This window comes from Rhinoderma darwinii, chromosome 4, assembly GCF_050947455.1.
Source record: "Rhinoderma darwinii isolate aRhiDar2 chromosome 4, aRhiDar2.hap1, whole genome shotgun sequence".
NCBI classification, from domain to species: domain Eukaryota; kingdom Metazoa; phylum Chordata; class Amphibia; order Anura; family Rhinodermatidae; genus Rhinoderma; species Rhinoderma darwinii.
In genome coordinates, this window is record NC_134690.1 from 159924422 (window position 1) to 159936754 (window position 12333).

A 12333-nucleotide genomic window follows, 5' to 3' on the forward strand; every position below is an offset into this window, starting at 1 on the left:
AAAGGTTGCTATGGGGCCCAGTCTTTCCTAGTTAGGCCCCTGAGTAGTAGCAAACAGATAGCTCTGTTAATTTAAAAAAAACAGCATATCTGCTAATAGAAATAAAGTAAGAAATTGCTTAATTATATTCTCCAGCCGTTTTACCGCAGCTTCATTCTCTAGCCGGTGTGCCATACAACAGCTGTAAATACAGAACTTCTAATGCCCCTTTTACATCATGTAGAGGATATCAGTTCTCCCGTACATTTTTTTAAATCAAAGGGAGAATCGGAGTGCGTCTCGCAGAAGTGGGGAAACATTCTAATTTAGATCTAAAAAAAACGTACAGGAGAACAGATCTTCTGTAAACGATGTAAAAGGGGCATTAGAAGCTACATCTTTACAGCTGTTATATGGCACACCGGCTACAGCTGCAGGAAATCGACTAGAGAATGAAATTTAAAAATTTGTTTTATCTGTATTAGCAGATATGCTGTGTTTTAGTAACATAGCTATCTTTCAATTACCACTGAATCTGCAGCTTCAGTAAATCTAATTTCCTACGTAAAAGGGGACTAACATTGATTTCCATGTAAGCTGCTCTGTCCTTACAGCTCTATTACCCAGAGATGCTTCATATGGTCATATTTGGCAATGTGCTCAGACTATTTAAAGGGGTTTTCCCATCTAAGACGTCTATGCCATATCCATAGGATAGCTCTGGGACCCGCACCTATATTGAAAATGGGGGTCTTGCGACCCCCGTTTCACCTTGTGCCGCGGCCACAAAAACCAGACGAAGTCTAGTGGAGAGAGGGTCATGCGTGCGTGTGGCTCTCTCCATTCTGTTCAATGGGAGTTACGGAAACAGCCGTAAATGTCTAAGATGGAAAAACCCATGTAATGCCACATGTTGTAAATTTATAAGCCATTTAAATTAAGCACAAATCCCTTTATGCTATATTCAGGAAACCATCTATTGTCAGGCACCAAAGGGCACAAGTCTCTGTGTTGCCAGGCTAAATGTCGCTCAGCCAGAAAAAACTTCTGTTACTAGTGAAATTGAAACATTCTGATTTACAACATCTTAGTAGTTTATATAAGGCCCTGTTCACATCTGCGTCAAAAGCTCTCTTCGGAGCTGCCGTCGCAGATTATGTCACTTCCCGTCAAAATGACAGACACCATTATGGGACCCATTATAAATTAATGGGACTCATTGAGGTATCCATTGTCGTTATAGACAGAAACTATGGTGCTGATGTGAACAGAAACTAACTCATATAATTTATTTTTATATTTTTCTTTTAATAGATTTTACTCTAACAGGAGTATTTAGTATACGTGTAGCATTTACCTCATGATCCTCTTTTTTCAGTTGTGTTTTAGTTGCTTGTGGTTTGCAATTATTCTATCCTTGCTGTCATGCAATCCTCCATGCTCTGTAATTAAATCAGCCCCCTTGATGAGCTTGTAGTGGCTTTGTGCTAGTAAAATAAATCTGAAAAAACAGATGCAGTGTAAAGTATGGGGAAGGGACAAAGCTGCAACCTAAGCCTTTGTTAAGATAGAAGGTGGAACATTCAGCTAAGATGCAGTGATTGACCTTAGCGGTGTCCTAATGCGGCAAAGCTAAATAGCAGAAAAGCAGGCAACACTGAACAATTTGAAAGTGACCATTATGCATTACCACAACATGTTCACAGGACATGGTATAATTGTGAGACTTGGGTAACTTGGGCCCAACAGAGAAAAAATATTCTACAGGGCCCCCAGTCCATCTCTACAGAAAACGTGCACATCCACTTTTAATTGCATTGTAAATTGAGTTATCATTGTACACACAGGATATGTAATCAATAAGGTCTAATAGGTTATTTGTGTCTCAACCTATAAGAAAGAGATTTTTTTTATTGATTATTTTTTTTCCCAAATGCTAAATTAGGCAACTTTCTAAATAATCTTCATTAAAAATATCCAACCATTTTTTTGCTGTAGAGTCTGTGCAAGTCCTGTACATAACTGCATGTGTCTTGGAGAGGAGATAACACATGGGCTGTATTAGAAGGGGAAAGCAGTACAGGGATGAAGCAGTGCTGAAATATGCAAGCTAGTGTAGGTAGCAGCATGCTGGACACACAGAACTTACATCCAACATCCATTACTGGGGGTGGGGGACACACACATAGGAGAAAAGTCTGAAACTAGAAGCAGGCTGCAAGCTGAATGTAAGTGGGTCTGAAAATGAAAGAAGAAATGAAGATTGCAGCCTGAAACTTACTTCAACTTTTGAACTCCAGGTAACCATTAACATATGGAACAATAATTTCTCTATGTCAAAGGTGTCTATAGCCTTTAAGTTTATATCATCAATGTCTTAAAAACAACAAAGACGCCTTGGAAACAATATAGACAGTTTTCGTAGATTTCCTTTTTCTTCACATTTGTTTCTTTTGGATTGCTTCTTTTGCGGAGACTCTTCCTGTGCAACTAAATTTCATCTCATTTGATATAATTTGATGTCTATAATTTGATTCTGGACTGACCGTCTATACAGATTTTTGTTTTTTATGCAAGTATTATTATATTGCTCGAACACACATGTACTTTATTTGTTTATTTGATTATTATTTGTTTATTATTTGCTTACTAGGGTTTTTACTTGTTTCTATTGTAGATCTGTTTTATTACAAAAAAAAATACAAAAAAAAAACAAAAAACAACAAAGACTAGTAATTAATATTATCTTCCAAAAACAAAGATTTTCAAATTTAGATTTTTTTTTTCCTGTTTTATATATTTTAAGTGGGTTTCACACAATTAACATCTATGACCTATCCACAGTATAGATGATAAATGTATGATCGCTGGGGGCCCGTGTACTGCAAGTGAGTTATGAATTAACCCCATGATGGAACTACGTATTCTTCAAGTGACATCTTACTACAGATCCATTGTGTTCATATAACTAATATATGCTTCTTAATCTAAAATTTAAGCTTTATCAAAGAAACAGCAGTCTATAGATGATACAAGAAGCCCTGATGCTTAATCCTCCAAGCGCGTCCTCATACGGCACAAAGCCAATAAGAATGCCAAGCAAGTCTGTATATGTGTCCTATTGGCTCCCCGCCGGGATGAGACGCGAGTAGAGAATTAAACAACATGAGCTTTATTATTGCCTGCATAGTGCTTTATGTTTTTTAATGAAGACATATAAAGCAAAACAGTTTGGCTTTACTCTTATTTAGAAATAGCTCTGAGTTATTCATACCTCGGACCACAACTACACAGACTTCTCCATATACATACAGTGCATAAAAAACATGCAATACACTGCACCTGTCACTTAAAAACAGACATGGGAAAAAGGGCTATTATACTGTAGATATATCAATATATCAGAACTTTCCAGTGCAGTTATACATCAATTATAATTAGATTATTAATATTTGACAATTAACTCTCATTCATTGAAGCGATTTGTGAGCTAGACTTCTCATGACTTCAGTTGGCTACTTCCTGTCAGCCATATTAGCTTTTATTAGGCTAATATCTTGGGCTCCCAGTTAAAAGTCTGTGTCCTTAGTTTCTAATGCCCATGCATCTCACTGTACATTAGTATGCATGACTGACATATGTACGGTCCATGTGAATGCCATATCAAAAAATAGGGTCTCAACAGAGGAAACCTTTCGCTGCTTTCCTTTCAGGGAATACAATTCAGGTTTTTTTGGGCATAACACATAGGGCATTCACATGAACCAGTAATTCAGCTATGCAAATTAATCTTTAACTTAAATAAGGGGTGGACAAGTTAGTATAGACTTTGGGAACCTGTTGCACCACTCTATGATCTAGTTTTTTTTGTTTTTTTAGTAGCAGTCAAAAAAAAAATTCCATAAAAAGAAACCAACCGAAAAAGTTAAGCCAGCAACAAATTTCTAAGGGCACTAACTAGCTGGAATTTGTTACGTCCAGTGGAGATGTGATATCCTCCGTGGATAACTAGCTGAAGAGAGGCTTGGGGTCAAAGTACGCGTATCCGACCCCGAACCAGAATTTTGGCCGAAAAACTGCACCAATTTATGGAACAAATTTTCGGCTCTAACAGCCTGTGATTGGCTGCAGCAGTTACAACGAAAAGAACGTCATCCCAGGAGACAAGCAAGGGGAACAAGGAGCTATCGCTATGGCAACGCCAGGGAGGTAAGTATGGACTTATTTTATTCAATTTAAACTGGAAATAATTTTTTTCAGATTTGCAATTTTTGGGGTTGATTTGCAGTTTTTATGCAGCAAAAAAAATCGCAATATTTGCCATTTCTTGCGGATCTTAAAACGGAACAAAGGAGCAACGATTCCACAATAAAATCGGTTGTGGAAAATTCGCAGCTTATCTGCCTGGTGTGCACATACCCGAACAGCGTTTTTATTGCTGTTTTGTTGCAGTTTTTCTGTGACTTGCCACAATTTTGCAATGCAGTTTTTGGGCGTGTGGCTTTTACAGGTAAAACACATTGAAACCATGTGCTTTCCTGCTTTTCCTGTTATAGCCACACGGACGAAAACTTCATTGCAAAATCACTGCAAATTGCAGTAAAAAACACTAGATTTATAAAATGTGTTTATCGGAACAATTAATAAGCACTGTGAAACTGCCACAAAACTCTGTAAAAAGGCAGCAAAAATGCCCTGTGGGAAAACGGTTTTATAAATCTGGTGCATTTAAAATTCGGACGGTTTGCTTTTTTATTTTTATTTTTGCTCCTGCTATTAACAGCCATAGATTTGTGCCACTAATTTGTTAAATTTTCAAACTTTGCATTTGATAAATGAGAAGACAAGTATTGCATATTTCTGCCCAGTCTCTTTCTAGAAAGTCAGTATTTCTTTGGAAGTTTTTCTGGGTCGACTTCATGCATTTGTTTTCACTGGGTCTTTGGAGTAAGGCTCTATTCACATCAGATCCATGCTACGTTTCAATATCCAATGAGGGGTAGATACAACAGGCATAAGAGAAATTTAGAAAATATTTTATTGCATGGGTTTACTGCATGTCTACTTTGTCTGATATGACTCATTTAAAGAATAGTAGTGCTTAGTGTAACAAATATGCAATAATTATCTGGAAGGAGGAGATACCAATTCCCAGCACTGTATGAATCATGTGATTCCACTATTAACACTACAGGAATGGGTTAAGCATTCCTATTCCATAATTTATGGATTAAGTCAGACAGGGTATCACAATTCATAGGTGAATACCCTTTTCATTTGTACACCCACCACTATGATCAGCCAGTGACCTTGATCAAGTCATCTGGTTCATCTACTTAATCTCCGGTGAGGCCTGCCATCCATCGTCATGTTTAATTCGCAAGGTCTAGTAGCAAAATGAAAAATGAAACATAAAGTTGATACCCTGCACCAGAGCTGCACGCACTGGCACTGTGATAAAATATTAGTACTGAAGCAATTTGACAGCACCTACCTACCATCTGTTAGGGAGATAACTGAAGTGGTGACAAACCAACCATGATATCTATAGTATAATACTAACAGTTCAATAGTCATCACATCTGGGAATAAAACAAAAATAATTCTGCATTGATAGATTCTATTTGAAAAAGGGTTAATAATTCATAATATGGAGAAGTACCTTTTCCCAAAATCAAAATACCAATATCAACATCCCATTGGCATGCACATGTATACACAGTCACCTGGTAGACTAGGACGGTCAAAGAGGCAGTTTTGCTATATCATATTTTGCCCTCATTGTTAAAAAGGCTAAAAACGTCCTACATAGTGTGCATGAAGTTGTAGACTAGCCTGTCCTTAATGTGGCACAGAGATGACATAGAAAATAAATGCAACAAATGACTTAGTGCAGCTTTTTATACGCTGGCAGCAGCCCTGTGAGACAAAGCACTTATGTGAAATACGAATCAATGGCCATTCTTTCAACCCTTTTACACAGAGAGTTATAATGTCTGAATAGTATTTTACACTTGCCCGTTTCCCCCTATGATACGTGTAGTATGTCGTGACAAAGACATCACAAGGATAATACATTGCTGCAGACATTTTGTTTACATACAGACGCAGCCTTTGAGCAGTCAGGACTAGGGAGAAATTTCCAGAGTAGAGAAAACTAGTAAGGCTAGAATCACACGAACATGTCAGTTTTGCGTCCGCAAAAAACGTAGCATTTTTCCTGCATTGCAGTTCCGTGTGGCATCGCTGTGTGTTCCGTGTGGCATCCGTTTTTTATGTCAGTTTTGGTGCTATTTTTTTTTTCTCTGCATTTCTTTAGCAACTGGTGTGTGAATCACGGACAGCAAACGGAAGATTTCCGTGTGCTGTCCGTAATTTTCATGCACCCATTGACTTCAAAGGGTGCGTGATCCGCAAAAATGCACCAAACCAAGACATGTAATGAGTTTCATGCAACGGAAACACGCGGCGTGAAAAATCACGCATGTCTGAATAGCCCCATTGAGTTGCATAGGTCCGTGTGCTGTCCGTTGTTTTCACACACAACGTTCGTGTGAGTCAAGCCGGAGTCTATTTTTTTTTTCCCAGAACGATTCCTACTGCAAAAAGAAAAATCAAACTTCCCAGAGCGCTCTTAGGGCATGGCCACACGTGGTGGATTTCCTCCGCAACTGTCCGCATCAATGCCGCACAGAATCTGCGTTGCAGATTCTGCGGCGGATCTGCCCAAAATGTGCAGTAAATTGATGCGGACTAGCTGCTGCGGACTGCGGGAAAAGTGCTTCCCTTCTCTCTATCAGTGCAGGATAGAGAGAAGGGACAGCACTTTCCCTAGTGAAAGTAAACGAATTTCATACTTACCGGCCGTTGTCTTGGTGACGCGTCCCTCTTTCTGCATCCAGCCCGACCTCCCTGGATGACGCGGCAGTCCATGTGACCGCTGCAGCCTGTTATTGGCCTGTGATTGGCTGCAGCCGTCACTTAGACTGAAACGTCATCCTGGGAGGCCGGACTGGAGACAGAAGCAGGGAGTTCTCGGTAAGTATGAACTTCTATTTTTTTACAGGTTGCTGTATATTGGGATCGGTAGTCACTGTCCAGGGTGCAGAAACAGTTACTGCCGATCGCTTAACTCTTTCAGCACCCTGGACAGTGACTATTTACTGACGTCTCCTAGCAACGCTCCCGTCATTACGGGAGCCCCATTGACTTCCTCAGTCTGGCTGTAGACCTAGAAATACATAGGTCCAGCCAGAATGAAGAAATGTCAAGTTAAAAAAGCAAGATGCATCCGCAGCACACATAACATGTGCATGACAGCTGCGGACTTCATTGCGGAAATTAGAATCTCCATTGAAGTCAATGGAGAAATTCCGCCATGAGTCCGCAACCAGTCCGCCACTGCTCCGCAACAGACAGAGCATGCTGCGGACACCAAATTCCGCTCCGCAGCCTATGCTCCGCAGCGGAATTTTACGCATCGTCTAAACGAACACTGCTAAATTAAAGTGGAAGTCAATGGAGAAACGGCTCCGCTGCGGATTAACGCTGCGGAGTGTCCGCAGCGGAATTTAAGTGAAATTCCGCCACGTGTGAACCCAGCCTTAGGCCTAGTTCACACTTTACCGTTTTGATACAGCCAAAGCCAAGCCTGGAAACCAACGCTAGAATCACACACAGTTTTGATGCTGTTTTTGAGTCAGTGTTTTGAGCCAAACACAGGAGTAGACACAAAAGAGAGGGGATGTATCAGTCTTTTCTTAATACCTTTCCATCTTTTTGTATCCACCAGCTTTGGCTTAAAAAACGGAGGCCACAAACTACACAAAAAACGGCATTAACACTGTGTGAGATCCTGGTCTAAAGGAAGGACATGTATAATTGAGCGCTTTAGGATTCTCTTTCTTGGATCTAGTCCTAGTCTTGGTTAAGAACAAACTGAAAACGCTAAATGTGGAGTGGGCCTTTCAGCCGGACGATAAGCCATCACTTTCTGGAATTGGAAAACCCCTTAGGCTGGAATCACGCATGCAGTTTATTGAGCCAAACAAAGGAGTGGATACAAAAGAGAGGAGGCATAACAGTCTTTCCTTTATACCTACCACTTTTTTTAATCCACTCCTGTGTTTGGCTTAAAAAACTGTGATTCTAGTCCAAAAGGAGAATGCACAGTGTAAACAAATAGACACATCAGAATTACCAGGTGAGATCTGATATAGAGTTTGTTACAGGAGGACACTTTGGAATCTGTAATGATGACAGACCCCTTTAAGTTAGAGCAGAGGCTTCACCATGGCAGATTCCCTGGTTGGATAGCCCCCTTCCCTGAGGCGGCCATACCAGCGGTGAGCCAATCACGTGGGTTGGGATGATGTACATGTTTTTAAATGGAGTATTTCACAGAGATCAAGGTAAATGGGCAACCAAAGCTGCACCAAGTCCTGCAGAGAATAGCTGCAGAAGAAAATCTGTATTACACAGGATTCATTGAAATACATGGTCATGCTGAGTCCTCCGGCGGGATCCTACTCTATAATGTCTATATGCTCTACTAGGGGTCCTGGAGACTCGGGCCCTCAGACCCTCTTGTCCGGTGGCAGATATTTTCTTCATAGTACGCAGGCTCACGCACAGCATAGTAAATGACAAACATTACAAATCAAGGTAAGAAGTCAATCGTTTATTATATAGTGTGGATATCGGTATAGAGGTCCAAGACTTAAAAGTGTGGTCTGTCTCCATGGCCGGAGCAGAAGCCCCAAGTGCAGCAGGGCCATATTTCATTATTGTTTCTGTATCCTAGGTCTATATATATATATATATATATATATATATATATATATATATATATATATATATATGTATGTAACCGAACACTGTGCGGCTGTGGTCCAAAAATGAACATTCGGGCATCAAATGTTAAGAGCATCTTTAGGAGAAATATAGGACAAGGATGAAGAGTGCATGGCATGCAAGAAAGCGTTAAGACACGCGGGTACAGGGCAAGGTTAGACAAGAAGCAAAGTGAACACGGTGGATTCTAGAATGATAATTGATAGAAGAATAAATACTAAATGTCCATACATTTCTATGTAAATATTTCCATGCCATGGGTGGGGGGGGGGTGGCATTCTGGCACAATTTCCTCTGCAATACTTGCGGCCTATGTCTGCTGTCTTGAGAATACCCAGCACAATGTCCTAGTGGACTCTACTTCTGACTATGACCAGATTCTGTCAGTTTGATACATAAACAGGTAAATATTATTGTTCTCATGTAAACATCCTTCATGCAAAACCTGAAACTTCAGTGTCTGACAGTTATCAATATTATCCATCATATTCAAGAGACGACAGAAACAGAGGATTCCAGGAAACAGAAACAAATAATCCAGCAATTCCAAAAACTAGGCTCAGCCGCTTCCTCCTATGTGCCTAGTCATTCAGAGAAGTCTTCTTCAGGACAGAGCATCATCAGGAGGGGAACATCCATCCTGACAGCTCTGCCATTGACATCCAGAACCACACGGCTTAGATGGCATATCCTGCAGTGTGGTCAGTGCGAAGAACTTGAGACCAGTGCCCAATGGTCACATAGATGGGCACCTCCATCCACAGAAGTAACCCATTCTGAGCTGGAAGCAGGCAGCACCGCCAGACACAGGTCACAGGATTATATGCCCATCTGACCTCCTCACCACACATCAGAATTTGGTGCCCAGCAGACTGCACTCCAAGTACACTTCTAGCTGGCACCTCAGCCGCTTCCCTCCTGCCCACATACACAAATATATAGAAATAGTCTCACCTGTGCCAGCTGCTCAAGTCCCAGTTTGTATTCACCAACAAACCCTGCCGCCGTGTACAACTGTGCTCTGCTTCTCAATGTAGCCGCCTGGAATATCAGCCGCAGCCCTGCCGCGGGTCACCCAGACACTTTCCATGACACTTTTCTCTTCCCTGCTTGTCTCTTCTTTGCCCGCTCCGGCGGCACCTCCCCCGTGTCTAGCGATTGGTTTAAACCAGTTGATGGCTGGACCGAAGGAATTCTCCACCCAGCTTCGGGTTAGGGGGGAGGAGCTCGGTGGTAGGTGGTGGCTGCTGCAGAACCGGAGCTTCTAGTGATTTTTGAGTGACGGCTTTTGCCGGAGTTTGTGATTCATCGGCTGTTCAGGTTCATGGGCAGGAAAAGGATATTGTGTAACACACTGTACAGCGAGAGCAAGGCGACGATATCAGATCAGCGCCTCAGAGTTTCAAAGTAAAGCCAGACCAAGTGCGCAGTGTGTGGTGTGGTGTGGTGTGGTGTGGTGCGGTGCGGTGCGGTGCGGTGTGGTGCCCGCTCTGCCTACAGCTCCCACTTCTTCACTACTGCATAGGATCAGTGAACCCACAAGTCAAGAATGACTACTAAATCATTCACAGATCTGTATGTAAATGGAGGTTCTCAGATGCAGCACTTCCTGTAAGTAATCGCAGTGTAGACCATTGCAGTTTAGATGCCAATGTAAAAGAAATTACAGGGAGGATTTTTCGGATAATATTTTAAACGATAAACCCTGCCCTCAAATACTGACTGCAATCCCCTAATGATAGCAGGAATGCTGCCAATAGAAGTACCAGAGTGTGCCAGCCAAAGAATGTCCCGATTAACAATACCAGAGTGCCCCTATAAACAGTTCCAGACATAGTGTTCCTGTTAACAATACCAGAGTGCCCCTATAAACAGTTCCAGACATAGTGTTCCTGTTAACAATACCAGAGTGCCCCTATAAACAGTTCCAGACATAGTTTTCCTGTTAACAATACCAGAGTGCCCCTATAAACAGTGCCAGATGTAGTGTTCCCATTAACAATACCAGAGTGTCCCTATAAACAGTGCCAGGCATAGAGTGCTCCCATTAGCAATACCAGAGTGTCCCTATAAACAGTGGCAGGCATAGAGTGTTCCCATTAACAATACCAGAGTGCCCCTATAAACAGTGCCAGGCATAGAGTGTTCCCATTAACAATACCAGAGTGTCCCTATAAACAGTGCCAGATGTAGTGTTCCCATTAACAATACCAGAGTGCCCCTATAAACAGTGCCAGATGTAGAGTGTTCCCATTAACAATACTAGAGTGTCCCTATAAACAGTGCCAGACATAGCATGTTCCCATTACCAATACTACAGTAGAGTTCAACTATAAACAGTGACAGACATAGACTGTTCATATTAAGATTTCCAGAGGGCCCCTATAAACAATGATAGTCATAGAGTGTTCCCATTAACAATACCAAAGTGTCCCTATAAACAGTTCCAGATACAGTGTTCCCATTAACAATACCTGAATGTGTGAGGCAGGGGCGTAACTAGGAAAGACTGGGCCCCATAGCAAACTTTTGACTGGGGCCCCCCCTCCCCTGGGTGTCACACAACCCCCCCCCCTCTTGTAGATAGTGCCTTTTTTACAGCCCCCCCCCTGTAGATAACGCCATACAGCCCCCCCTCTGTAGATAGCGCCATACATCCCCCTGTAGAGTACGCCATACAGCCCCTCTGTAGATAACGCCATACAGCCCCCCTGCAGAGAACGCCATACAGCCCCCCCTGTAGAGAACGCCATACAGCCCCCCCTGTAGGGAACGCCATACAGCTCCCCCCCTGTAGGGGACGCCATACAGCCACTCCCCCCCCCTGTAGGGAACGCCATACAGCGTCCCCCCTCCCAACAAAAATGCGACCTACAGTGTGTCCTACAAAATACATGTATCCCCTCTCCACAGGATCTCCACAGGATAAGGGATACATGTGTGATCGCTGGCAGCGATAGGGAGAACGGGGGACTGAAAGTCCCTTGAAGTTCTCCATGACAAACCTCTGACTTCCGGCGTCTGTGCAGCTCAATAAAAATGAAAGGAGCGCTGGTCACGCATGCGCACAAGCACGACCGGCGCTCCATTCATTTCTACGGAGCTGCCGACACAGACCCCGGAAGTCCGAGGTTTGTGATGGAGAACGTCAGGGGACTTTCAGTCCCCCGTTCTCCCTATCAATGCCAGCGATCACACATGTATCCCCTGTCCTGTGGAGATCCTGTGGAGAGGGGATACATGTCCTGTGGAGATCCTGTGGAGAGGGGATACATGTCCTGTGGAGATCCTGTGGAGAGGGGATACATGTCCTGTGGAGAGGGGATACATGTCCTGTGGAGAGGGATACATGTCTTTTGCTCTATTTTGCGCCTTCAGGACCAGACACCGTTTAGCCATTTTTAGCACGTGTTAGTTAAATGGCTTTTTTTCCGTAGACAATGCAGGTTTCATTTTTTATCGTTTTATACACACCTTTTTTGCTATTTTAGAATTTTTATT

At 42.3% G+C, this 12333-nt stretch overlaps 1 protein-coding gene across 8 annotated transcripts in view; it reads right to left on the minus strand.

The window, feature by feature from the left end:
• Positions 1-10144, minus strand: part of IL1RAP (interleukin 1 receptor accessory protein) — a 191342-nt gene extending 181198 nt beyond the window's left edge. For 2 of the 8 annotated variants that reach the window (XM_075861780.1, XM_075861782.1), the window contains exons 1-2: positions 9787-10143; positions 1337-1480 (exon numbers count right to left, since the gene is read on the minus strand). In XM_075861780.1, coding sequence (XP_075717895.1) covers positions 1337-1341 — 5 coding nt within the window. In that variant the 5' untranslated portion in view covers positions 1342-1480; positions 9787-10143. Of the gene's footprint in view, positions 1-1336; positions 1481-9786 lie in introns of all 8 variants that reach the window. The other 6 variants (XM_075861783.1, XM_075861781.1, XM_075861784.1 and 3 more) reach the window with 5 other exon arrangements.
• Positions 10145-12333: the final 2189 nt, after the last annotated feature.